A 27,180-nucleotide genomic window follows, 5' to 3' on the forward strand; every position below is an offset into this window, starting at 1 on the left:
GGTTTTATAATGATAATAACTACAGAATTTCCTTCCATGCACACTTTCAGGGAACACTACCCCCTCAAATAAGTTGAAAGTCCATTCTTATCTTTGAGAAAGTGCTTACTCTTAATCCTGTCCACTATCACACGGCTGAGGGGAACACTTCAAACTACCTGCCACATTATCGTCTCCTAAATGAGGCTCTTTGCTCACTTAATCAGATTTGCTGACCACAGAGTGTGAACTGATCTACCTAATCATGTACGTGGAAATGTGTTGCATACACGGTGCAAGACTAATGCACCTCCTCTGAGATTATCTTCTGGCTAATTAATCAGCCTTAACAGTAACAAAGGATAGGCAGGCCTGCTCACTTCCATGTGTGCTTCTGTGGAAAATTGGTTGCATGAATTTGGTTGATTTCAGAAAATTATATAATTGTTGTGTGTGCATCTTGTAAATGTCAACATCAATCTGAATTGGCAATCTTGCACAAGAGTGGGTTTGCACACTTGTTGCAGACTTGCCCTTCTGACTGGCTCTTAATACCTGATGCAGTAATATATTGTGATACAGTTTCTTGCAATACATTTGATTCATACAGTATATTCTTCGTGAAGTTAGGGAACCTCTGTAGCAGTATTTACATTTGAATACTGAACTAGATTTTTGGTAGTTCATCATATGGCTGGTTTCTGGTCGTTTTAACATTAAAATGATGGCATATTTTGTTGCATAATGTTTCATCTCATTTGTCTATAAATATCTATTAAACTTAAATCATTTCATAATGCAGTGAAGAAATATAGTGTACTGCAGGACTCATTTTAGGGTCATTTTGGGGTATCCTCTTCAGTAACACTTATACAGTGATGTATTGTATTATAGGTCACTGTCTTTCAATATATTCCGCATCAGATTTTAGTATGCCATGGCACTGTCATTACCAACATATTGTGATTGCATCATGTTGTGAGTTACCCTGTGATTCCCACCTCTCCTGGCTGTGATGATGATGATGATGATGATGATGATGATGATGATGATGATGATGATGATGATGATGATGATGATGATGATGATGATGCCCTTTTCTTGCTCTTAATTATAGCTGTGATGTTGTGTCTCCTAGAAACAGGACTCTGTGGATGAATCCCGTCCCCTAGTGCATCAAGTATCCAATGAGAGCAGAGCTTCAATTGCAGAGTCGTTGTCCGAGTTCTTTGATGCTCAAGAAGTCTTGCTGTCTGCTAGTTCCTCTGAAAATGAGGTATGTATGAGTTCTAAACTGTGATCAATGGCAGATGAAGTGATCTATCTAAGTGACTGTATTTTACTCATAATCAGACAGTGGCACAAACTTCCAACAGGCTCATTGTTACTTTTCATTTGTCTTGTTTATGACCAAAACCTTTATGCCTCTCCTGTAGCTATTATTTGATGAGAAGAGCTGATAAAAAAAAAAGAACCCAGACAAGTTGGGTCTAAAACAATATTACTAGAGATACTTAATTGTTTTTATCACCTAACAGATCATCAATTCTGTCTCTGTAACATGTAACTTTTAAATCTATTGTGACAATTCACCGTATTGCAGAGAGAAAAACATGCCTTTTAAATCAACATGACTGTTGGAAGCATCTTCAAGTCTTCAATGTTTTGCCCTCTGTTACTTCATTCACATCTTTCTTTAGTGTTCATGTGGCATGTCTGATCAGATAGCAGCTGGAGCGGAAGCCATGTGAAAATGGAAGTTAATTACTTTAATCTAAAAATACAGCAAGTCGAGCTGCAAATTTGTCACTGTAGTGCTACAGGACATTCATCTCTACCGCTGATTTGACAGGATGTTGAAAGAAACCTGCCCGATCCCTCACTGCAGGTTGTGTTAAATTTTTTATCAGTGATCTATTATCTAAAGTTTGCATGTTTTTTTATAGATATCTGAGGATGACTCATACATCAGCGACATTAGTGACAACATTTCTATGGACAACTTCAGTAATGAGACAGAAAGTGAGAGACCAAACTCAGGTAAACTAACACTTCTATCATGTTATGATATGTATGTATATATATATATATATATATATATATATATATATATATATATATATATGTACTGTATAGACTGTTATGAGTTTATTATAGGTAACATTAAATTAAATTGTATTCATACTTTCTACAAATTGTAGAATTGTAAGTAAATCTATAAGTAAAACTTTTATGTTTAGTTTTTTTCCCCCTGACTTACTAGTATTATAGTCATTTTCATATTTGCTAGTTGCAGTCACTATCCAAAGGTCTTCTTCTTTGGAATGCATGTCCCCATGCAGGCTCTGCTGAAGAAGGCACTGTCCTTTATCAGCGTAGATCCTGTCTGTCCTCACCAAGCCCCAACAACAGCACCATCAGCCTGTGGAACATCCTTAGGAACAACATAGGCAAAGACCTGTCCAAAGTGGCCATGCCAGTGCAGCTTAATGAGCCACTTAACACCCTGCAGAGACTATGTGAGGAGCTGGAGTACAGCGAGCTGCTAGACAGGGCTGCTAACACACAGGACCCTTTTGAACGTATGGTGAGTGTTGGTTTGTGTTTTTTAAGTGTGTGGGCATTTTTTGCTTGAATCACATGTTTACTTATAGAGCTCACTGGGCCTTCTCTGACAAGCAGTTGCTGTTGGTGAGGCGACCTGTGAAAAAGTTTTTGGAATTTCTAAAACACAACCCATGTTTTTTCCAAGTATATAGGTTAGGTTTTTACAGCTAGAAATGAGGGCAAACGTTCATCACAGCAGAAGCCAGGTTTAAAGTGGAGAGTCCAGGCTGTCTGCTCAAGTTATGTGTTCAAAAAAAGAGAAACATGGGTTTTTTCATGGGTGTTATAAGAAAGAGAAAAAATGTTGGCTTGTTTTCCTTCCAACATTGGGTGTTCCCAGCTCCTTCAGTCCACATGTCGAAGTGTCCTCGGGCAAGATACTTAACCATATGTGTGTGAATGTGGCTTATAGTGTAAAAGCACTTTGAGTGGTTGGAGTAGAGTTGCATCAACCCTCTAGGATAAATATTAATCTGTCTCTAAATTTCAAGCAGGAAAATTCTGTATGTTTTACTTTTGCTCACATTTGCATTGATGGACTGTGGAGCAATGGGAGTTTGTTGGGTGAAATTTGTTCATTTTTGTGTGGGAGGTGCAGAAGTACAGCCTGTGGAGTTGCCTAATTATAAAAGACAAGTTATGTGCCATGTAGAGTATATTAATTTGAAATGAAAAGCAGTTGAAGTCTGTGTCAGCCTCACTCTGTGGCCTCCGATTACACTGTGGAAGCACAGTAATTATCTGTGCAAATTTGACTCATAGCAACTACTGAAGGGATACTGAGACAGAAAGGTACTCTGATCATTACAATAAAATGGAGGGGAAATTAGACCTGCTGAGAATTAAAGTGGGATGCGACACACATGAACCAGTATATACTAATATGACACATTGTTTGTAATAAATATCACAAACAAAGCACAAGTAACATCATTGGTTTCTGTGTGTGTAGGTGTACATAGCCACGTTCGTAGTATCAGGTTATGCATCCAGCTACTACCGCACTGGGGGAAAGCCTTTCAACCCCATCCTGGGAGAGACATATGAATCTGACCGACCAGATAAAGGCTTTCGATTTGTTGCAGAGCAGGTATGAATAAATCCCAGTTACTATACTCATCAACGAGTCACTATTCCCAGTATACGAATGATAAAGCACTGAAAGCAAACACTGAGTCAATTTTGTTTGTTAACCTAACTGTTTATCGCCCTTCATATCATCAGGTCAGCCATCACCCTCCCATCTCAGCTTGCCATGCAGAGTCTAAAAACTTCATCTTCTGGCAAGGTAGTGGATTAAAGAGATTCATTTGACTAATGCTCAATGTTTCTGTAAAGATTATGACACTAATCCAGGATGAATGCTAATTTCATCAGTTGCTTTTCTTTTTATCTTACAGATGTGCGTTGTAAGAACAAGTTCTGGGGGAAGTCGATGGAAATTGTGCCTATTGGCACCACACATGTAACTCTGCCAGGGTGAGTCTGATTAGCCTCATTCACTCCTTTGACCAGACACCTATTCAAATCAACATTCATTCAAATATCTAGTGGTGTCATATGGTAAGGAATAGTGTTTTAATTTCTCTCTGCAGGTTTGGAGACCACTATGAGTGGAACAAGGTGACGTCATGCATCCACAACATTCTCAGCGGACAGCGCTGGATAGAGCACTATGGGGAGATCTCCATCAGAAACACCAGCAGTAACGTCTGTCAGTGCAAGATCACTTTCATTAAGGTGAAGCAAGTGTGCTTTTCAGCGCAAAATTTCAGTTTTAGTAGCTGTGGGTAAACTTAAGGTTGAACCACACTTTTCTGTGAAATGCTGCAAGACAAGATAGCACCTTTCAAACAGAGAGGCAACTCAGAGTGCAGTTGCAGTAGATACCCTTAGCGTATGATTTGACCTTTTAGTTTTATAGCATTTCCACAACACCGACGTGGAATATCAGGGAGCGTCTTGCATTCAAAGAATCAGATTTAAATTCAATTTTGGATAGAGAGAAGAACAGAAGGTGTAGACAGAAGGTCAGCACTGTAAACACAAAATATAAATTAATGTGTTTTTACTCAGGTGGAGAATATGAATCTAACTTTCTCCTTTTCTTTCATCAACAAACACTGCTGACACTAGATATAATGAGAAGACATGGTAGTAAAGAAATGGCATTTCAAGTCTGCTGTAAGTCCATAAGCCTTCTACACAGATGGAGCTCTTCACCTGCATGCCAACAAGGACCCCTCGCTGTTTTCAGTGTTTGATGTATGGAAGGCTTTTCTGAGAGGAGAAGGTTAATTGCTTTAACGTGTGCTCATTTGAAAGACCTCCTGAAGCTATACAGGATAGCAAGCCAGGACCTGTCAGAACTCATTATGCATCCTCATCTCTCTTTAAACACACCCAGCCAAGCAACAAACAAGAGGCTGAGGACGGCGTATGCTACAGCATCTGACTACATCTGCTGACTGCCAGAGTATCATCTTAAGCTTCATTGTCCATTGACAGGCTTATACTGCTGCTGTTCAAAATGATGTTATTCATTTTAAAAGGGTATTCTTCTCTCATTGTCACTTATTTTCTCAGGCCAAATACTGGAATTCAAGTGTGAATGAGGTGGAGGGAACTATCACAGATCAGAAAGGGAAGGTCATCCACAAACTCTTTGGGAAGTGGCACGAAGCAGTTTTCTGTGGAGACCCGCCTTCAGCCAAGTGCATCTGGAGAGCGAGTATGACAAGTTTCATTTATGAGAATGCACTGAAAGCCCTTTTATGATTTATGCCTTCCTATTAAAGTGTCTGATGCAGTGGATGTTGTTTGTGTGCAATGTAGACGCAATGCCTGTAGACCATGAGCAGTACTATGGTTTCACCAAGTTTGCTATTGAGCTGAATGAACTGGATCCATCCCTGAAGCTGCTGCTGCCACCCACAGATACCAGACTGCGTGTGGACCAAAGGTAAGAGAAAAAAAAATCTGTGTATTTACATGCACTTAAATAATGTTTGTTAATGTATAACGTTATAATCTGCTTTCTGCAATAACCTGATTTCTTACATGAGAAACACTATTTTTAAATCAGGATAATGAAGAAAAAAAGAGAAACAGGATAATGAAGAAAAAAAGAGAAACAAGGTTAAAACTGTGATATTTCTGCCAGTTTCTCATAGATGTCTGATTTCAATAACACACCTTTTATAATCTGACACCATGCACCTCAATCATGTGGTCTTGACGCGCTGTCTCAACACACTCTATGATCAAAACAGTACCAAAATAGAAATATCAATACTCATGTTAAGAATAGTAACTGCACTAGCTACTGTGTTCTCCTTTCCACTCACATTTAGATGTCTCAAAGCTCATTTTAGCTCAGATTTATTAAGGTCTGTAAGTCGTACTCTGCTGCTGTAAGGCACCACAGAATGATGAAGCATTTGCAAAGTTTTTTTTTAAAGGAAACTGCTCCAAATCCTGTTTGTCTGTAGGTGAATTATCTTACAACAATGAGCAAAAACAAGAAACATGTGTGTAGATTAAATTTGAATGTAGAAGATTAATGTTTTACCATGTTTGCATAATGAATATGTCTGGCTCACAATGACAGACTGCTGGAAGAGGGGAACTTGGAGGACGCTGAGGAGCAGAAACAGAGGATTGAACAGCTGCAGAGAGAGAGACGGAGAGTCCTTGAAGAGAGCAACTTGACACATGAACCTAAATTCTTCAGGTAGCCTAAATATGCACATTTATTAGTTTCTAGTGAAGAAAGTCATTTATGGGAAAGTGAGCATGTCTTATCCTTTAACAACTTTATATGCAACTATCACTGTAACAGCAGATTGTGTCACAAGTATAATATTATCAACACACTCACCTCTGGCATTTCTTCGACCTCCTCAGGAAGTCAAAGGAGGATACCTGGGTGAGCAACAACAGGTACTGGGAGCTGAGGAAGGAGGTTGGCTTTTCCCAGATAGATTTTCCAACACTGTGGTGACCTGAACTGAGTGATCACACACATTTCGACCCACACAGCCTCTACTGTGATCCAGGCTGGTTCTGGTGATGCCTGTATTCCAGTCGCACCATCCACATTCAGTACTGGTTTTCTTCATTAGAGCTCATCTAAAAGTTATTGCCTTAATAGCAAGTGCTTAATCTGAGTTGTGTAAACATGTTTATGCAAGCGTATTATGAGAATGCAGACATCCCAACTCTCCCGGAAGTTTCGGGAGTCTCCCGCATATTGATAGCGGCTCCCTGACGCCCGCAAATGAGATACAATCTCCCGGAATCTGGAGCAAGCAAGCAAGAGTGCGCTCTAGAGAGTGTCTGTGCGTGCAATTTTTGCCCCTAATTTCACCTGTTTATGATACACTGTACAACTTAAACTGGGAAATGGAAAACTACATGGTATAGAGGATGACAAATCCTTTTCATAACTAGTCTCTGCTAGTTTAAAAGAACTGAATAACTGGTCACTTTAGCTACGGTCTCATCATGGACATTCTCTACCTCTGAGATAAACTAGCCTTGATATGCCATTGATTAAGTGTACACATCCAATATTTATTCTGCACTTGCCTGATGCCTTACTGGTTGTATTCATATTAATTAATTTATTTTTGTTGCATATTTTAGATGTTTTAAAAAAGGTATGTTTTGTAAGGAATTCTTAAGAACAGAGGAGTATTGTTCACATGATCCTTACTGAACCTTTTACTGCTTTTTTGCTATGACTACGTGAACAACTGTGTAACTATGAGCAGCAGTAGCAAATGTCAAATCCATCCGTTTTTCACTTTGTCCAATGCACCATTGTCTACCAGGGCCATGGGCTTTAGGACCTGAGTGTCCAAACTATGCTCCATGAGCTCAAATAAAAACACTGATGCTTTATTCTTCTGGAGTCATTTGTGACTGTATGATCAAAACAGTAATAGTGATTTCTGCCTACACAGATTCACAGCTGTGTTGTAAATGTAAAAAACCTGAATCATCAGTTTTAAATTTGCCTTATGTCTAAAGAGGAGGAAGTTAGTCAATAGGTTATGTGAACCAGAAGCATTGAACCACTGGACTTCCTAACATCCCATGAAGGCTGAAAGATGTATATTTACATAGGGCATGAAAGGTGTTTGACTCTATTAAACAGTAAGGGGTAATCATTATTATCTTGGAACAGATGGAGCTTGTTCCATACATTTGTTTTTTGGTGTAACAACTCTCTAAAGTGAGTGTCCATAACATTATAGAGCCTCTCCTTGCTTTGTCTTTTTAGTTTGAATGTGGGACAGAGTTCAAAGATCACTCATTAAATTATGTAATTTTAAGGGCTGCAGTTTTTCAGACTCCTCCCATCATGGTCATTTTATGGGTTGGTTTCGGTTACTGTTTTCCATAGAAATTTAGCAACCTATCCGGTTTATTTCACAATGTACAGGGTTTTGTTTTTTTTAATGTAGCAGTATACTGTATTACAGGTCTTTAACGTCTTACTGCCACATGTCACTTAATTAAATTCCTTAAATGGTAGCACACAGCTAACTGTGATTATCATTTTACTCATTCAAATACCATTCAGCCACTTTACTTTGGTATTATTGATGTTGTGTTTTCTGACTTCTTATCTATGCTTCTGTATATTTGCTGCACAGGTAGATACTATAAAGAAAGTCCAAGGATTATAGAAACGATGAATGAAGTTAAAAGTGTGTCATTGATGAAACAATATAAAGTGTAAAGGACCACCTGTGGTCCCCAGAGCCTGCATGTTCATTATGCTATGTTTCACTTGACAAACTGTCATCAGTTACGAATGAAGACACTGATGGTTTGCGATCCGCAGGACCTGAAAGTTACAGGTTAAAAATGTACGCAAGCTGAGAGTTGTGTTTCACTGCTCTCTCTGGTTCAAGGTTTCAAGCCTTTTTCACCTCTGACCTCACCACACCCAGCATCACTGATCAGCCCGGTCAGTTGTGTGCGTCATTGTACCTGTAACTAAACCCAGCAGTGATATCACTGGGTCCAGGAGTACACCTATACATCACTGCAGCAAGGTGTTGGAGAAACCTCTGGAGGTCTGCAAAAACAAGATTGAAGGGAATATTAAAGAAATAGACAAATGCTTATTAAAATGAAAAGAGTCTGTACACCATTAATATAATCTCAAAATTAATATAATAAAATAAATTAATGCTGAACCTGCAACTGTATCCAGCATGTGTAGACAGTAAAAAACGTTACATAAGGTATTTTTGGTAGACTTTAACCAGCCACTAGATGGCAACAAATAGCCATCAATTAGAAAAAGTAGAGCAAACAGTACAAACACGTCAGTGGAGTGCCGTTGTCTTGCTTGACCTGCTTTAAATCTTTGAACCAAGAACCACGCTGTCCTGCTAAATAGCTGATATATGAAACTGTTCCAGTTAGCTGTCACAGATTTCATTCATATAATATTTAATCATGCAGGGGTGATATATCCGAGCAGGAAATCATTAGTAGTGTGGTCAAGATTGTAAAACATATTAAGACATTCACTGGTCATTCAATTTCAGCAAGGACTGAATGCAGGAAAGTGTTCAATTTAGTTGTATTTGCATTCATCCCTTTAAGATGAGAAAAACATGTAATGCATGATATTACTGTAAAACCACAGAGTTCCATCTGCAACCATGTCTGTGCTTAGGACAAAGAAAAGCAAAAAGGATTTTAAGAATTATTATAATAATAATAATAATAATAATAATAATAATTATTCTTATTATTATTATTATTATTGTCGTTGTTGTTGTTGTTGTTGTTGTTGTTGTTGTTATTATTATTATTACTTCCGGGTGTTCCAGATGTACAGAGAAAACAGGACAGACAGTACCTTCAGTAACACAACCACAGTTTCCTTTAGGGGGCAGCTTCCTTTAGGGGGCGGAGCGTCTGCGCGTCTTTTGTCCAAAACAGATCCTCGCTGCTCAGGGTCTGGTATGTGGAAGTGTTGTCTGCTCTGAAAGTGTCGCCATCAAAGAAGAGTTTCACGTCTGGTTCGTCACTGACGCAGAAAACGGTAAAATTTTACAAATGTTTAATGTTTCCCCACATTATATATTGTTATCTTCTTCTAAAAAGCGAACTTTCATGAGTGCATTTATAACAACGTTAAGACAGACAGGTCGGTTGTTGATGACAGCATGTGTGTGTGTGTGTTTATGTGCAGATTATTTATACAATAAACCACTGCTTTAAACTTTTTCTTACATTAAGTTCAGTAAGTGATAGAAGTGTGCACTGTAGTGGCATAAGGATTTTTTTTAGGAAGGAAAGAAAGGAGCGGTTGATGCACAAATTGTTGAATCAGCAACACAACTGCACAAGTTTGAAGTCACTTTTCAGCCTGAAGGGCTCACAAATACAGACAGGTGACTGACAAATTAAAGGAAAGGTACATGTCTGAATGCTTGAGGGGATCTGGTGGCTCTGTTATGTTGTGGGGGGCATTTTGCTGGCATGGTTTTTAGGTCCACTTGTCCCCTCAGATGGTGGGATCACAACAAATCAATACGAAATTGTGAGTGATTAAACATTTCTGTCCTGATGGGAGTGGTCTCTTCCAGGATAACAATGTCCCCGTCCATAGTACACGAAGGGTCACTGAATGGTTTGATGAGTATGGAAATGATGTGAATCATATGCTGTGGCCTTCACAGACACCATATCTCAGATGTCTCCTTGTGTTCACCCCTCCAGTAGAGTCCAAAGACTAGAATAAATCATTTGTTACCCGTCTGTACATTCCTCTATAGACTAATTAAAAACAAGTTCTCACTCGTTCATCTCCTGGCCTTATTGTCACAGTCACAGGTTTCATCCTGCAGGGAGATGTTTGCCACAGCAACCAAGAACTTTGTGGAAGAGGTGGATCATGGAGGTTCATTGATCCCAGTGTCCAGCCTGAACGACAGTATCGCTCTTCTGACAGTGGTGGTGAAGCGCAAGCGGTACTGGTTCTGGCAGAAGCCCAGGCATGTTCCTACTGATTTTAGCCTTAACGACATACTGACAGGAGACACACCTATAACGCCAGGTAAATATCAAACTCCCCTCTCTAATACTGTATGCATTTGCTTTAATGATATTTCTATAGTATTATAGGTTGTGTCAATTTATGCTATTAAAACCACAGAACACTTAAATATTTCCCCTATCCACAGTTTTCGTGGAGACAGACTTCATCAAGTATAATGGGACATACGGTGACCACATTCAGGGAACGCTGGGTGCAAACTTTGTCCACACCAATCTGAACCTGGAAGGTAAAGACTCTTCCAAACTCCAGTCAGCCTTCGGCAGTTTGAAAAAAGAGGAAGTGGATGTACAGAAGCTGCTGCGAGACTCCAAAGGCAGGTCAGTACTCCAGCTGTATCCACCGCCCTGCCTGGTAGAATTTTTATAAGAAGAGTTTCAATGTAAAAAACACCATAAATGACATCTGACATTCAGTGACTTAAAGATCTGCAAGCAGCAGGAGTGATCTTTGTCCAACCATAAAGGAGGCCTGGTTGAACATTAACTCACAGTTTCTGTTTTGATTTATGATCAACATTTTTTTATCCTTGCATTAGAAGTTCAAAATGTGTGTCAGTTAAAGAAAATGTTACTTTACTGAATTCCCAGTTTTGTTTTGTTTTATTTCATACCAGCAGTGTGCTTTTAGAGTTGTAATCAAACTTTCCAAGAATGATGCCATGGAAACACAACAATAGTGTTTTGTGCTTTTTTTGTTTTAATCAAATGTCTCAGGATCTTGGACATGTCCCATTCCCTGGTCCAGCAGACAAAGGAGAAGCGCAGACAGATATTTGGGATCGTAAAGGAGCGTGTTGTGACCACTCAGCCCTGTTCAGTCATAGAGGAGGTACAACAGGGCGGAGAGTGTAAAGGAGTATTTAGCCTCTGTGGGCGCAAGAGCCCAAAGGTAAATAACAAATGTATACACTTGGACTATATTAATTATTTAATGGAGTGTAAGCCTTCACAACTTCACCATGTGCATTACATCATTTTACTTTTGTACCTTCTATCCCTCAATATGTTTTGGTATTTCCTCTCTCCTCTTCCTCTTAGTTGTAACTTCCTTTTCCAAGATAGTTTAACAGAATTCTGCATGCAACTGTTTGTTATATGAGTATGTGGAGAGAGCTGCAGTGAAAGCAGAGCAATGTCTTTTCATGTCCAGTAGAAGTTTTGTAGTTTTGTGAGTTTTAAGAATGGGAATGGCTTTGTGACCAATTTGCTTGCCTATTTTAATCTCAGGCTAATGTTTGCAATGTCCCTATTTAATGTGTGTAATGCCTGGTTTGATGCAGCAGTTCCCTTCATCCAAGACAGTAAAGTAACCTTAACCCGAAGTGAAATGTGTGCATTTTTATACTGTAAAATCCTGCCCAGTGAGGAAACTATTGGTAGAAAATTACGTTTTTCTTCCTCCACTATAATTTGGTAGCCCTCTTTGTTATTTTTGTTAAAAGTGTTCACAATTGAGAGAAGCCTCTGCTCTTTTCAAAAAATCAAAACTGGGCAGTTACTGTTCATGGCCTAGATACCTCAAATATATAAATAACTAAGGATTAGTAAATTATTGCAGATTGATTTTCGATCGACTGATCAGTCAAGCAACTATTGAAGTTGCAGTTGCAGTTCTACTCATTCTCACATCCTTTGAACACACAGTTTTCATGAGCTCACCTGTCTGTCTGTTAATGTTGACGTTTCTGCAGGTTTCAGTCATGGAGAACGGGAGCCTGAGCAAAGACAGTGATGTTTCCATGGAGATCCCCACTCATACCACCCTTGCCTATGCCCTCATAGAGCTAGAGATCAAGCAGGATGGACACTATGGTGAGAAATCAGTCATTAAACACGACAAATGAACAGGAGCAACTCTCTCAGTAACATTTCAGATGTGGGTATTTGAAATAGAAATGTAATACTCTCCACAGAGCTGTGTCTGATGTCAGACACCACAGGGGGCTTTGAAGTAGACGGCCCCGACAAGAGGCAACTGTTTGGTGGGTCTGGAGCATCTGAAAATAGCTGCCTTAGAGAAGGTAAATTATTGTTTTCTCTTCGTGTTTTTTCAGTCACGTAAATTATGTGATTGTAGATGGTTGTTGGAGTTATGAAATGCATGTTGTTTTCAAGTCATAAGGGCCTGTTTAGATATGCAGCCGGTTGTCTTATCAGGATGGTGTCATAACTGTAACCATGTGCTATGACCCATATTATAAGGTCTCTGTACAGCCACCATACTAAGCTGTCTATGTATGGTGCTCAGTTCAAATTTCTAGTTATATTAATTTTTATTGATTTTCTATTCAATTTAGCCTGTACCTGTACTATTTTTGTATACTTAGACAAAAATGGTCATTCATTGGCCCCAGCAGGCATCAATTTATTGATTAGGTGTTCATCTGGCAAATATCATAAGTATTAAACACATTTTCATAATTTTTTTATTAACCTTTACATGTGTACATTCATAAATACTGTAGAGCAAGCTCAGATTTCTGAGTTACTAATAGATAATTCATCATTATGCATTAATAAAATCTAGTCTAGTTTCTTTTGAATTGTGAGTTTAGAACTTGTTGCAGCCACGTCTTAGTATTTAATTTCAGAGTAGCCGTCTTAATATTCTCAACAGATACTTGTCTTTTTGTCATCATTTCTTTTGTCTGTCTCCCCTTCAGTACTAAATGACAGTTGAATAACATCCTCCATTTCCTTGTGAATACTTACCAGGGCATGACCAAATGATATGGTTAAAAGAGACATAATTATCATTCCAACAATGTTTTTGTCTTTGGAGCTGAATGATAAAGTGTGCTTTTTATTTTTCTCTCTGCAGAACTGGAGCGACTGAGTGAACATTTCCAGGTGCTTTCTGCTCTTTCTGCCTCCACAAGGTCCTCCCTGCTGCAGCAAATCACAAAAGTAATGGAGGACCAGACGGCTGTCTATGCACTTCAGAATTTGGTGAGTGGGACAGAGAATTCATGTTAAGGCAGAGGAGCTCTCATAATGTGGAGTTAGCAGTATGAACTTATCTTGTGTTGTGTCATCTATAAATCTGGACCTCTTCCTCTGTCTCAGCTGGACCAGATGTGTCTGGAAAAGAGTCCTAACGTTGGCGATGTTACGATGACAGAGTCTCAAAAACAGAACATCCAGGCCATCCTGGGTCTCTTGGAGCAGTCTGTTAAGGTGGGGTCAGCTCGGACAGAGCAGTCCACATCTGTCCTCAGCGCCCTTCACCTCATTACCAGTGCCTTAGATGGTGAGAATGCATTGGTCTATACAGCCTTTATTACTGATATCATGACCTCACTTAAAGTCCTAAATCTGTGAAAAATAATCCTGTATTTAAGGTGGTTTGTCCTGTTTTGGGGTCTTTGTCTTTCAGAAATGACATATGATTGCCTTGCTGCCTTGTCAATGTGTTGCAGTCCTACAGTGTTAAAGGCCCTGGAGCTGTTGGTTAGTAAATAATTAGCTAATTAGTAATCAGCTTTTACTAAAATTTAATTTGAGTATTTTTCAAATGTCTTTTCCCTTTTGCTTAACACCTTTTCCAGGTGCAGTGTGTATCAGGAAGCGGAGAGATGCCTCAGAGCAGAGTGGGTCTGACAGAGGATGCCTATGTCAGGGCTGAACATCTGTTTTCCTCCTCAAATGCATCCCTGAAAAGAGACGGCGACACAGTGAAGACAGAAATAAAACACCAGCCAGGACACCTTCCTCTGGTGATGTGTATTGCTGTCAGAGGTCTTGCCTCACTGGCCCACTGAAGACACCTTTATATCCACCTTAAATTTGAAATACCACACTGGGATGAGCTAGATGGGACCACACAGATCAAGTGTTATTACTCTTATTTGATGCAGTGACCAAACTCTTAAACACTACTGCATGTTGATGTGGGGTAATCATATAAATACACTAGTCAGTTAATGCTTTAATCACTCAACAGACAACATCAATCAGTTTATAGCTCAATTCCTCAGTTTTGTACTGTTGGTTGAACAAAACGATTTTGAAGATATCAGTCTTTTTTATTACTGACCAAGAGACTATTTGATAATGAAATGTATTGTATAATTTTATGGTCACAGTTGAATCCAGATTAATGTGCACAATTAATTGTGTGTCTGGATGAAAATAAGAATGAAAAAGATTCCATGACAGGACTCCAACAAGTTAAGAACTCATCTTGTTTTTGAATATTGCTATCTCACATTGTATGTATTCTCTCTTAAAGAAGCATCACCTTTTAAACTTTTTTCTAATGGAAGTGCATTTTATCAATGCTAAGAATTGTATATAATTGGGCTCTTGGTCAGCATCGTGGAGATTTTACCACGACCCCTCCCCTTTGAAAAATAAACTCTAATCGTTTCCTGTAGGAAATCTTATGCTTTACTTTCTCAGCTGTTCAGCTCACTTACTCTGTTAAGCACTGTAAAATGTTAAGTGAAAAACTCACACAAACTATAACCTCCAAAATGTTCAATTTTTACACTTGTTTTTTATGTTGCAACTAATGACCTCATTCTGAACAACTTGAATAAATTGATTTCTCTTTGCAAACTTTTCATGGAGTTGTCTTATGAATGTGAATTTATTATTGTAGAGCATTGTTTCAATTATATTGTAAAACCCGACTGGTTTAAACTGTCTTGCTACCTTTTATCTGTAAAGGAACTGAAATAAATTAACATTTTTCTCTCCCTGATTGCAAAGTAACTCAAATCCAAAAGAAAACAGCAAAACCAAAGCAGATCATTAGAAAACACCAGTTATTTATTTGACATTTGAAAATACATCTTATCTGCAATATTGTAAAATATACCTTTTTTATAAGTAAATATGAACTTTATTTAAAACAGTTAGGTTTTAGTAATATCACATCAAAAGGGATGGTTCACTGAGATGCAGTACCCTGTTTTAAGAGTCCTGTGGAAATTTTTTCTGTCTTCCAAAAAAAAAACACAAAAAAAAAAAAACAGCACCATATCCACTGCTCTAATAGTCCGATACACTTACATGATCCAAATGTCTGACAACAAATCAACATAATTAATGTAATATCTCTTGTGCTTTAAAGAGAAATCATGGGTAAACACTACAGTATTATTTTTCTTCCTGTTCAACATCACACTGACTGGAAAGACATTTTCCATCTATAAAGGTTGAACTCCAAGGACACTGGGCCATAAATGAAGCTTATAGGAGGAGAAAAAAAGGACTTGAAGACATATGACACTATTCTACATGAATGATCACAAAGTTGTAGTGATAGAAAATGAGATGACATACTGGAGGCATATGCACTGTAAACCGTAACACTGAGGTATCATCTTTAACAATGAGAAATCCCTCATCATCTTTGCAGAATAAATAGACTTTACCTATTTTACAGACAGATTTAAAATGAATATAACAGGAGATGGCAAAAAAATGGTTTTGCTTTTATTAAAACATCCTGACACAAATGCCAGCAATCTCTTCCAATCCGTTTGAATAGAAATTATTTTAAAAATATTTTGCCAATAAATAAGTACACTTCCTGTGTGTTGTGAGTTGCATAGTGTGCTAAAGGGCATCTGGCAATTCAGATCAAGGTGACTCTGATGCAGCTTTGTGCGAATTCACACAGGGCTGATGTCCAACACTTTGTCCATGTGTGCAGTACAGTGTGGAATCCTCCGTCCCTTCAGGTGTCCCCTTTCATCCCAGGCCTAGCAGCTTGGTCAGCCATGTCTGTCCAGTCGGGGAGGGGGTGTTACAACATCAGTAGACCCAGCTGACTGGAACCCACTGTGGCGCTATGAATAACCGCTCTACCGCCTCCTGCAGCTTGTCAAAGGCCTTGTCCAGATTGTCATTGACAATAGTCAGGTCAAAGTAGTGGCTGTACGCCCGACGGATCCTCGCGCTCTCATCCACAGTCTTCTTCAAATCGTTATCCTGTTACAAAGCAGATCGTTATGTCTATATACAAGTATCATCATTTACAAAAATGTAGGAAATCTTCAATTAAAACTTACTGTGAGGAGTTTGGTAGTAAGTCCAGCATCTATCACAGCTTTGTGCATAGTTCTTAATGTGTCCAGTTCAGGAGCAGCAATAAACACCACAAATGGCATGAACTCAGCAGTCTTTAACACTTTCAGGGCCTGCACCGAAACAAATTAATACCACGAACATCAACAAAGCTGTAAGGAAATCTCTTTAATGGTTTGAGAGTGTATGCTGTAAACTGACCTGAGGGTTGACGTCTAGGATGCAGGTACGTCCTGTATCCACCACTTCATGGATAGAGTCGATCTTGGTGCCATAAAGGTTGCCGTCATACTCGCCGTGCTCCAGGTAACGGCTCTCCTTGATGTCCTTCTCCATCTCCGCCCGTGTCACAAAACAGTAGTTCTGCCCATCTCTTTCCTCTTCTCTGGGACTGCGTGACGTGACTGAAGGGAGGAGAATGTGTTAGATATGAAAGTTTAGACTTAGATTTCCTCAGCCGCCTGTCTCGCACACTCACAGGGTACAGTGGTTCCGTATTGCAGAGGGTTCAAGACAATAAGTCGGTTCTTCAGGCTCCGCCTCCCAACTCCCTGGGCTCCAATCAGAATGAGTGTTTTCCTCTGGAACGGTGGCATCTTGGCGACCTCCTCATAGATCTGCAGCTCATAACGGTCAAATTCTGTTCACAGAGATACACAGGCTGGATGAGCACTGTATTATGTATGCACTTATTCTTCCTTACTTTCCATACTCCAGCTTTTCACAAAATCTCTTTTATGAAGGAAAATTAGAGGCAGTGGTGGTACACACCTGCATTCTTCGCAGTGAGGTACATCATTTTCTTCTTCTTTTTCTTTGCAGTTAGAGTTCCACAGAGCATCCCTGAGGATATAAAGTAGTGTCAGTTCACCACACGGTGGTGCTAAAATCAAGGTTCTCTGACTATCATGATTCGTTAAATTGTGTGAACATGATTTGTACTGACCTGTACCAGAAGTATCCCAGTCTCTTCTCACGAAAGCTTTCCTCTTCTCCTCCAAGAACTGACTGGGGACGAGCCCAGTGGCTCCACCAACAACATGACAGGCCTAGAAGGAAATCAGAGTAAATATAACTGAGAGATGATTGGTTTGAATATTTCACTTAGAATACCTTCCCTGTCATCTCTAGCAACCTCTTCCAGTTTTCAACAGTCAATATTATTACTCACCTGCCACCAGTTGGGGTCCTCCTTGTTAACAACATGAAGGATGTCTCCCTTGAGGAAGGCCAGGCCTGCCTCTTTACAGGGGATCAAGTTGTCGGTGGCTGGGTTATAGTTGAAGTGTGGCTTCAGATAAACCTACAGGGTGTGAACAAGATATCAGACTGATACATTTTACAGAGCACACACCAGAGAAGTGAAAAATTCCTTAAATCCTGATTAAGGTCTATATAGTGTTGTCACATTGACTTTATAATGTCATAATTTAAATGTAACCATTGTTATTGTATTTTTATCCTGGTTTGCAAATACTCTATTTATCACCAGAACAAACTCATAATATCTCTAAAATTTTGAAAATGTTACATAGCTACAATGAGTTCAAGTCTATTTGTCCACTTTGTAGCTTTTGTTGTGTACAGCAGGTTAAATGAGCTGAATGGATATGGCAAGATTTAACTTAAAAAATGTCACATGTTCAAAGTAAGACAAATGACAGAGTCATTGTGTAGTTATGACTTTTTACCACCTCGCCCTCATTCACAAGTTATAACCCAACACAAAGATAACAGTAGAAATAGGTCATGCGATCCTTCCCCAGCACATAGGTCAGCGTCTGACATAATCCTACATACTGCTCCTCTATGTCAGCTGCTGTGTGTGACTGTTACAGTAAGAAGGGGGGGGGGCTTCAGTCAACAGAGTGGTGTATGTTCCAGATAGCGTGAGGGGCGTTATTAATAGACCCTCACTGGTCTCAATTTTCAGAAGCCTGGCATTCTGAGATCACACAGGCCACATAGTTCACACCCAATCCCTGACAGGTACAGTATGGCTCCCTGACAGCCTTAGTACACACCAACCATCAACACAACTTATCCCTGCACACAGAAAGCAGTGATTTTTAGATTTCAATCAAAAGGGTTCATCAAGAGAGATTCCTAGTTTGATGGGAAAAAAAGAAAATGCAGCCTCTTCCTCACCTGTGGAGGTGCTGGCGTGTCTCTGTAGCTGGGCAGGACTTTGAGTGTGATGCTTCCACTACAGTCCCTCAGCAGCTCCTGGAGTTCACTGGGGTTACTACCGACCTCGCGACCGTTCACCTCACGGATTATGTCTCCCGTGTGCAGCATGCCCTGTCTGTCAATCGAGCTGCCATGCAGGATCCGAGCGATCACCATCTCTCCCTGCTCCACACGGAACGTCACTCCCTGAAAGATAGTAAGAGTCATTAGGCATCGTATGTCCACACTTCATAAATCACAGCGAAAGTCTGTTTCACGGGTTGGTCCATGTGGCTACTGTGAAGGAACCCACTCATGTAGAGTTGCTATGTAAAACTGAGTCAACCTGTTCACACGGATGGTCAATAAAACAGAGGATATGTGGAAGACACTTAACAGCCAAACAGGAGTGTTACATGTTTCCAATGCATAGCTATGGTTGATATAAATGCCTGACTGACTAATCTTACCAATGGTTCCCCAGCTTTCTTCTGGATGCCAATCATCCTGACAGCATCAGCTGGCATGAGCGAACTCGTCAACAAAGCATTGCTGTTCTCTGCCGTATGGGGCATTTCATAGCACTTCGCAGCCACTTTGTCATGGGCCTCTATCAAAGACTGAGGGAGAGGGAGAGGGAGAGAGAGGGAGAGAGAGAGAGAGAGAGAGAGAGAGAGAGAGAGAGAGAGAGAGAGAGAGAGAGAGAGAGAGAGAGAGAGAGAGAGAGAGAGAGAGAGAGAGAGAGCGAGAGAGCGAGAGAGAGAGAGAGAGAGAGAGAGAGAGAGAGAGAGAGAGAGAGAGAGAGAAATGCAGTCAGAAATAAGGCGAAGGTTCACTCACAATAAAACACAACCACTAGCAATTACCTGCACTGCAACAAGTATTTGGTGTAATAAAATGAAAGAATAAAGACATAAATCACTTTGCTGTACACCTGCTGTTCCTTTGACACAGACATGTGCAAAAAGGTATGTTCATACCATTAACAGAAGACAAATCAGACAAACAGAGAGTACAAATAAGTCTTGTTCTTACCCCAGCAGCCAGAATACACAGTTAGCATTGGTCAGAGACTACAAACTGCATCAGCAAATCTGAAGATTTACTGAAACTAAGGGTGACACAGTCTTCTCCTCCTCACTATAACCACATGACTAAGCCTGCCATTGGCTCAGGGGAATACACCCCCACCCTCCCATGCCAGAGCTTGTAAGTGGTTGAGAATATAAGCAGAGCTGCCTGACGGGCGCTTTCAGAGGAAATTAGGCAGTGGTTGGTGTAAAAAGCTCTGACAACCATTCCTGCAAGAGATCACAAGCTACATCTTTCACTCTGCATGTCTGTTCATCCCTATTAAACCCAGTAACAATGGCGTGCACGTATAAAAGAGGAATAAAGTCTAATCTACCTTAAAGTGAGGCTCCTGGAGGATTTTGGCAAGTTCGGCAGCGGTAGCGTCTTTTTCTGGCCGTTTGTTGAGGGAATCGAGGATCTCTGTGACCAGCTGAACATTATCATCTCGCACGGCTTGTAACTTCCCTTCCCCAAGACGCTCATGGGCCTACACACACACATATGAAAAAATTAATAACTGCTGATTGTTGAAGGCATTGAAGGCACATTCACTAACTTTATTTATAAGCATGTTTATGATAAATCACAATGTCATAATGACAAATGTCATATACATGTTTTTTTGCACAGTCCCTTGTGGAAAACAGTATTTTTTTCTAGCTACTTCATGTGGCCACAGTAAGCATAGAAATGAATAAGTAGAACTGTTTTTGTCCAACCTAACGCCCACTCTCCATTCAAATGAACCCAGTTTTTCCTTCCATTTGGCTGGAATGTATTCATTTTGGTGAATCTGGAAATTATTCGACAGCTCAAGCAGCCGTAATATGAAAAGCATTTCATAGTGAAGTCCTTCACCGGCTACTCTGAGTACACAATGGATGTGTGGAAGTTATTTTTTCATATTATATCCCAGCTGCACATTAATTTAAAAAAAAAACTTTGGCAGATGTGTAATAGCTACACACAAATTTCCTGTTCATGCAGAATTTTCATGGATTCATTTGGTCTCTCACACCGTTTCTCCTCAAAAATTTGGGATTGCTTGTTTTGTCCTCCACTGGATTACAGTATGTTCACATGCGCACAAAAAAAGCTATTAACCCACCACCCACTTGTGCTAGGCTAAATCTAATTAACCCTCCTCTGCAGTGCATTCCACAAAAATCACTGATGGCTGCTGATTGCAAAGGGCGAGACACATTAGATAGAGGCAGTTAAACAGGATGGAAATCCAAAAGTAGGAATGAGTGATATAAATGGCATTTTATATTGACTAGTGCATTCTTAATTTATATCACAATATAGTACAAAAGCTGAGGAACCATTGTGCTATATTAGAGGAACTGAAAAGCTTGCTGTAATCATCAACTCATACTTGACTCAACACTTGTTCCATGTAGTAATTAAGTAACTCTCCATGAAGCAAGTGTTGTGTCCAAACATTATGTGTCAAATACAGTCATAAGTACAACAACATACAGGAGGCACTGTTTTATAAAATGTTGCCCCAGAAACTACATATAAGCCCATCTACCAGGAAGAAAATGTAATGTCTACAGCAAGCAGTGCTCCATTTGTTAAAAAATGAGGACAAGAGCTTGCCTTCATGACAGGTTTTCTATAGAAATCATTCTATTTATAGATATGGAGGTTGAATGTGATGACCTCAATCTGCGTCGGAGGTTTTTTTCTGGATAATGTTATGTAAGCCGTTTGTTCATCCTGGTGTCTACCTCTGTTAGCTATGTGAAAAATGTATTCAACTGTTGTCAAATGAATGATTTCTGTCTGGTAAAGCTTCAGCAAACACTTCCATTCTTTTTAAGTGAGTATATGAAAGCTAAAGGAGATCTGCTTCTGTGCCACACTGCACACAGAACATTTAGCACTCTCTTTGTCTCTCTTCGAATGATAAGCAGATTCATCATGTGAATTCATCATGTGAATCTGCTTATCATCATATGAATCATAGTAATTTAAACTAAGTCGTTTAAACAGTGGGCACACTGCTTGTTTCTTTTGTTTTAGCCTGATCTCTCATTATTGCTCCCTCAAACCCACAGTCATTTCGCAGGGGTTGTGAAACTCAAAAAAATGTATTTGCTGATTTACAGACATGTCGTACACAATATTAGTCTATGAGAAAAAGTATTTTTAGGTCCAACAGCGTCACGTGATCTTGTAAGACACAGTAATGTCAAATTGCCTTCAAAGCCTGGCGTTGTTCCTGGGGTCTTGGTTGACATCTATTACACCTACACTTCATCTGGCTCACTGTGGCACTGGCTCCTCCTCTCAACCACAGCTAAAGCTTAATGAGCGGCTAATGAGATTACACCGCGTGTGTGTGTGTGTGTGTGTGTGTGTACTGGGGGGTGGGGGGGTATCAGTGTATCACATAGCCCTGGAGTACACAGTAGTAGGAGTGTGTAATACCTTGGCGAGGGAGCGGACGATGGGACTCTCCATGACGCCTCTGAGGAAGATGAGGTCAATATCTTTGGCTCCTGTGCCTGATGGCAAGTCTTTAAGGTTGTCCAGTACTTGCTGCATGGCTGAAGAGAAAAAAATACACATCCAGAATTGAACTTATAAAAGGCCAACCACTGCTGTCTTTACTTCTGCAGGCAGAAATGTTTTTGTCAAACAAAGCTCAATGCCAGTAATGACGAGAATAATCAAAACTCAAAAGTGAAAGAAAACACTGATGAGAAAACAACAAAACACTGTGGCTATAATAAAAGCTTACGAAGCAAGAACAACAAGTGGAATGTCAATGGACCGATTCACAGAGAATGTCCCTCATTTCCATTGCAGCAGCAACAAGCAGGCTGAGTCACAAAGGAATTATTCTACTAACAGATCTGTCTTGTAGTGGCTGAGCGCACACAGCAAAAAACTGAAGCCAAACTGACTAGTTTTGCATGAAAAAAAAGAAATATGCAGCTAGTAGGTTGATTATTAGCCATCTAAATACACATGTAAAATTAAATGTTTACTGTAATTATCTAGCCATTTATGACATTGATAAATCAACAGTATAGTCAAATCACTTAAATAAATAAATCAGTTCTTATTCTTAGATTTTTTAAAAGATTTTTAAAGAATAAGCAGTGCATTTGTCTTACATTTTTTCAGATTGGTCAAAAATAGAAGTGGGCAACAGAAACAGTAGTAGCTGTTTTGCAATTGCATCACAATTAACATTTGTTGTGTTTTTTCCGTGTGTGGTTATCATATTTCACAAGATTCAAACTTGTGACATGAGAGACGAAAGGAAAACTTCAAAAGCAACAGACAACGCAGCTGTTTCTGGGCAGTGGGCAGAGTACCAATTAAATGATAATCAAACATCGTATTTTGCACACAACACTGAGACAGTTCATGTGCAAAGGACTAGTTAGGACTTTGTCTTCGACAGCTTACCTGAGCCAGACTTTGCATTGGCCACAGTCATGTTTTTTGTCCTCAGCTCAGGATGGTGAAACTCTCTAAACACGGTCAAAAGCAGCCCAACTGCCCGCTTACAGACACTAGTGCAACTGGATGGCTGGAGAAGGTAGGAAATCGCTTAAGTCAGTATAATGTCTGCTAAGATCACCATACAAGCCAGGTCATGAAATGATTCAGAGACTGAGAGACAAAAAATAGCACAGCTGACATGGGTCTGTCTTGGTGTTTTATAAGCATGTGAGCACAGAGAGCACTTATGAATTAAAGGAATGACAAAGAGGGCTATTGAACGACAAAGGATGAGTCTTCCCATCCTTCTGACTAAAGGTTGTGCCAGTCACACACAGAGAGGCCCCTAGGGACACTCTGTACAAACATACTCTCCAAACAGAGGGAGGCAAAAACAGCCCTGACAATGCCTTAGTAGGTAGGTGGACAAACATAAGTAAAGGCTTTTTTGAGCAAGGGCAGCCCAATTTAACTGTAAACTGTGAACTGTATAAACATCATAAATGCAACATTCTAATCCATCCATATACTGTCAACAGAGACTTTAAAAAGGCAGATAATGATTTAGAGCTGAAGTAAACATAAAAAAAACTCACCTCCAAACTGTGTTCAAATCATCTTTGCAGCACTCCGACACAGAGCCCCACTTTTTCTACAAAACACTCATCTGGTACGTCTGAACTACAGAAAGAATTGGAGGTGGGGAAAAAATCACATTATTCTAATTATTTGGTGAATTTGTCCCAGACAATCACTCATACACAGTACAGTCTAAAACCGCTCCTGAGAACTGATAAAAGCAGCTCATGCTGGTAAGTAGCTTTCTCTGACCCCAGGGGTGCCTTCAATGCCCAGATTTCTTCTGTTCATTCAGTAGTATTGTAATGCAGCCATTCTGATTGGCTAAGTCAATCACATGACCAGTGTCCGTTTCAAAAGACTGATTAGTCAGTCAGATAAAGCTGAGCGAGAGTCGACTGAGGAGTAATTATTGTATTGTGTGTAATTTGTCATGTTTGTGACTTCAAGAAATCTTTAATTTGTACAGGGCAAATTTTGTGGAGCATATTTAACTGAATTCATATGAAAATTGTGGCAGTGGTTGTCATCTGTGATCCTTACTGTTTTGCAGCTGCCCAAAATGGTCTTGTTTTACATTTTACATCTCCTGTGCTTATGATTGAGCTCTTTCAAAGCACTTTACATTTTAATCTTTCATTTGCACTCTATGTCCTTTTAATGATTTTAAAGCAAATCATTATTTTATGCTGCAATCTTATTTCTAATGCTCTATTATAGTATTTTATTTCTCTCTCTTTCTATGTTTCTGTACTTTGTTTTTATTATTAGTGTGTGTGTGTGTGTGTGTGGGGGGGGGGGGGGGTATGTATGTGTTGGATGATTGGGTTTTATTTTTATTTCTCAAATTCCATGTTTTTTTTCAATTTTTTTCTGTTAAATGTTTCTTTTATGTAAAGCACATTGAGTTGCCACTGTGTATGAAATGCGCTATATAAATAAAACTGCCTTGCCTTGCCTTGCCTTACATTACACACAGCATAGCATACGTTGAAAAACGTACAATTGCAAGGTTTTCAGCTATTTGTGTCTTATGTACCCATTTCTCCAATTTTAAATAAGTTAAATGGCTTGTGTTATTTTCAGTATAATATCCCTGCTAAGAGTAATGGTTATTAATGGTCAAGAAAATAAAATATGCAACAAGGGGTATGCCTGAAGTTAGAGCAATGTCACCACTGTACTATGCACAAAAAACACACCTTTACCAACATAACACATTTTAGAGAAGGCTACAATTCTCACTGACCAACTTCAAACTTTTTCACATCAGGGACCGCTAAACTGACACAAATGAGACCACAGACCCCCATTTGATAAGATTTTGTCCCAGGGTCTCCAATCTGAATTTGCTTTAATATGTTTTATTACATAAAATGTATGAAACCCATGACCAAAATAGTCGTACATTACATATGTCATTGTGTTACTTATGGATGGAATTAAAGTGAAATTAGATTATTCCACTTTTGCTAGGGACCCCTTGGAACCTCCTCAAAGACCTCTAAGGGTCCCCAGACCCCACTTTGAGAAGCACTGATTCAGAAAGTGTAACTTGACTTCCAGGTTTCAAAGTAAGATGGAGGGAGATTTTATGGTATATAGGTCATAAATCACAGTAAACTATATCTCTTTCATTACTGCAAAACACGCACTCACTTTCGGCTGCCCCCCCCCCCATTGCTCATCATATCTGTGGGTGCAGTGTTGATGAACGGGGCGCAGCTGAGACAAACAGCCTGTGGAGGTAACGTTACACCGCCTCTACTATTCGACACATGAAGAGCAGCCGAGGGGAGCTGACGGCTAACGCTAGGTGCTCATGGTGGCAGATAAGTTCGCAGCTAACTAGTACTTCTTATGTCATGAAATGAATAAAATATCGTATATACGACAGTTAAATCCAAACGAGCCTCTTCACGAAACATGTGGCTTCATGTCGTGGTTATAATTTACTGTGTAGATAACGTTACACGCCAACTGGGCACGTGTAACCGTTTCCATTGTGCTTCAACTAAGCTAAAATAATTGATAGCCACTGGTTGCTAATTAGCTGCGGTAAACACATTTAGCGCTAATACACAACAACCAAATATGATTTCAATTATCTTATTAGCGTTAATACCACCAATGGCCGCCCTGTGCTAATTTGGTGCTAGCCACTGCTAATGACTGCTAGCAAACACTAGCGTGCGGCTACACGTGTAGTTAAAATACGTCTTTGGGGTTGGCAACAAACCAGCCAAATTAAAGTAATGATATAGCTTTACTTGTTGCTGTCCACTTGCGATGTGTCTTAGTCGTAGTGACTTATAGTTGGCTGCAAATCCAGTCATACAGTAGCAAACTGCAGGAGGTAATAGTGATATCATTTGGCTCAAACTAGATAGCTAACAGTCAGGAGGTCCCATGGCGAGACCGTCGCTTCAGTGTCTTATCAAATGAATGATACTTTACCTGATAGTTCTGTGTACGATCCAGTCACACCTTCATGCTTTCTTTCATTGCAGAGTTTCCTAATTTCGGAGGTCACTTGCGCAATAGTTAGTTGTTAGTGCATTTCCAGTGTGCCTGCCTGCGCCCCTTCCCTCAGTTCCCCGTCCAGACAGATAGACAGTGCTGTGCTAATGACATCCAATGCCGTTCAGGTTATATCTAGCTCATTGAATGTTGCACAACCCACCATCCCAATTTACTTTGAAATAAATGAGATGTTAGATGAGAAAGTGTGTGTGTGTGTGTGTGTGTGTGTGTGTGTGTGTGTGTGTGTGTGTGTGTGTGTGTGTGTGTGTGTGTGTGCGCGCTTACAGGTGATTCACCTGTGTTTGTTTCCCATCAAATGTAATTACCCATATATATGAACTCTGTGATACTGATTTTGATTCTACACCGTACACACTGTGATTTGACAGCCCAATACAGCCATATGCCCAGATGTATACATCATCCACTGAAATCCACTACTAATTCAAATTCACAACAGCTATTTAAGTGTAGTGTATCTGTAATAACTTTCACTACTGCTGGCAAATTTCATGTTTCAGCAGCAACAACATATTTAAGAGTTTAGCTTTAAGGATACACTTACCCCATGAGAAAGACATACTGTAGATCTTTCTATCATTAATGTTACTGTAATATACTATACCACCATCTGGCTATACATAATAATATTTATTA

At 39.6% G+C, this 27,180-nt stretch overlaps 3 protein-coding genes across 4 annotated transcripts in view; 2 read left to right on the forward strand and 1 right to left on the reverse strand.

The window, feature by feature from the left end:
* The window catches only part of osbpl3b (oxysterol binding protein-like 3b), a 30,579-nt gene extending 23,164 nt beyond the window's left edge, over positions 1-7,415 (forward strand). Inside the window, exons 12-22 of the mRNA XM_062422182.1 lie at positions 1,118-1,255; positions 1,926-2,019; positions 2,337-2,566; positions 3,539-3,676; positions 3,811-3,874; positions 3,987-4,065; positions 4,182-4,326; positions 5,173-5,317; positions 5,422-5,548; positions 6,197-6,319; positions 6,493-7,415. Of these exons, the coding sequence (XP_062278166.1) occupies positions 1,118-1,255; positions 1,926-2,019; positions 2,337-2,566; positions 3,539-3,676; positions 3,811-3,874; positions 3,987-4,065; positions 4,182-4,326; positions 5,173-5,317; positions 5,422-5,548; positions 6,197-6,319; positions 6,493-6,589 (1,380 nt within the window). The 3' untranslated portion in view covers positions 6,590-7,415. The remainder of the gene's footprint in view (positions 1-1,117; positions 1,256-1,925; positions 2,020-2,336; positions 2,567-3,538; positions 3,677-3,810; positions 3,875-3,986; positions 4,066-4,181; positions 4,327-5,172; positions 5,318-5,421; positions 5,549-6,196; positions 6,320-6,492) is intronic.
* Positions 7,416-9,571: 2,156 nt separating this feature from the next.
* On the forward strand, positions 9,572-15,241 carry gsdmeb (gasdermin Eb). Its single transcript, XM_062422800.1, has 10 exons — positions 9,572-9,658; positions 10,447-10,675; positions 10,803-10,995; positions 11,392-11,566; positions 12,369-12,489; positions 12,591-12,698; positions 13,499-13,626; positions 13,744-13,927; positions 14,054-14,127; positions 14,226-15,241. The coding sequence occupies exons 2-10, from the start codon at positions 10,471-10,473 to the stop codon at positions 14,436-14,438; spliced, it is 1,401 nt and encodes a 466-aa protein (XP_062278784.1). The 5' UTR covers positions 9,572-9,658; positions 10,447-10,470; the 3' UTR covers positions 14,439-15,241.
* Positions 15,242-15,441: 200 nt separating this feature from the next.
* On the reverse strand, positions 15,442-26,655 carry pals2a (protein associated with LIN7 2, MAGUK p55 family member a). 2 transcript variants are annotated; one of them, XM_062422252.1, is made up of 13 exons: positions 26,458-26,655; positions 24,018-24,102; positions 22,396-22,514; positions 20,291-20,443; positions 19,353-19,502; positions 18,862-19,089; positions 17,885-18,016; positions 17,660-17,762; positions 17,485-17,556; positions 17,192-17,353; positions 16,915-17,117; positions 16,698-16,826; positions 15,442-16,617 (listed from the first exon to the last, which is right to left on the reverse strand). In XM_062422252.1, the coding sequence occupies exons 3-13, from the start codon at positions 22,510-22,512 to the stop codon at positions 16,441-16,443; spliced, it is 1,626 nt and encodes a 541-aa protein (XP_062278236.1). In that variant the 5' UTR covers positions 22,513-22,514; positions 24,018-24,102; positions 26,458-26,655; the 3' UTR covers positions 15,442-16,440. The 2 variants fall into 2 exon arrangements, with proteins under 2 accessions (XP_062278236.1, XP_062278235.1); XM_062422251.1 differs by lacking the exons at positions 24,018-24,102; positions 26,458-26,655 and having other exon boundaries at positions 22,396-22,605.
* Positions 26,656-27,180: the final 525 nt, after the last annotated feature.

Source organism: Scomber scombrus, chromosome 7, assembly GCF_963691925.1.
Source record: "Scomber scombrus chromosome 7, fScoSco1.1, whole genome shotgun sequence".
NCBI lineage: Eukaryota > Metazoa > Chordata > Actinopteri > Scombriformes > Scombridae > Scomber > Scomber scombrus.

Coding starts and splice junctions, on each gene's coding strand:
- gsdmeb (XM_062422800.1), top strand. CDS start 10,471: ATGTTTGCCACAGCAACCAAGAACTTTGTGGAAGAGGTGGATCATGGA. Junction 10,996..11,391: donor CTGCGAGACTCCAAAGGCAG/GTCAGTACTCCA, acceptor CAAATGTCTCAG/GATCTTGGACATGTCCCATT. Junction 14,128..14,225: donor TAAAGGCCCTGGAGCTGTTG/GTTAGTAAATAA, acceptor CACCTTTTCCAG/GTGCAGTGTGTATCAGGAAG.
- pals2a (XM_062422251.1), bottom strand. CDS start 22,536: ATGTGTATTTTTTTCTCTTCAGCCATGCAGCAAGTACTGGACAACCTT. Junction 18,017..18,861: donor ACACGCCAGCACCTCCACAG/GTGAGGAAGAGG, acceptor CACACCCTGTAG/GTTTATCTGAAGCCACACTT. Junction 16,827..16,914: donor TCCTAGACGTCAACCCTCAG/GTCAGTTTACAG, acceptor GTTTCGGTGCAG/GCCCTGAAAGTGTTAAAGAC.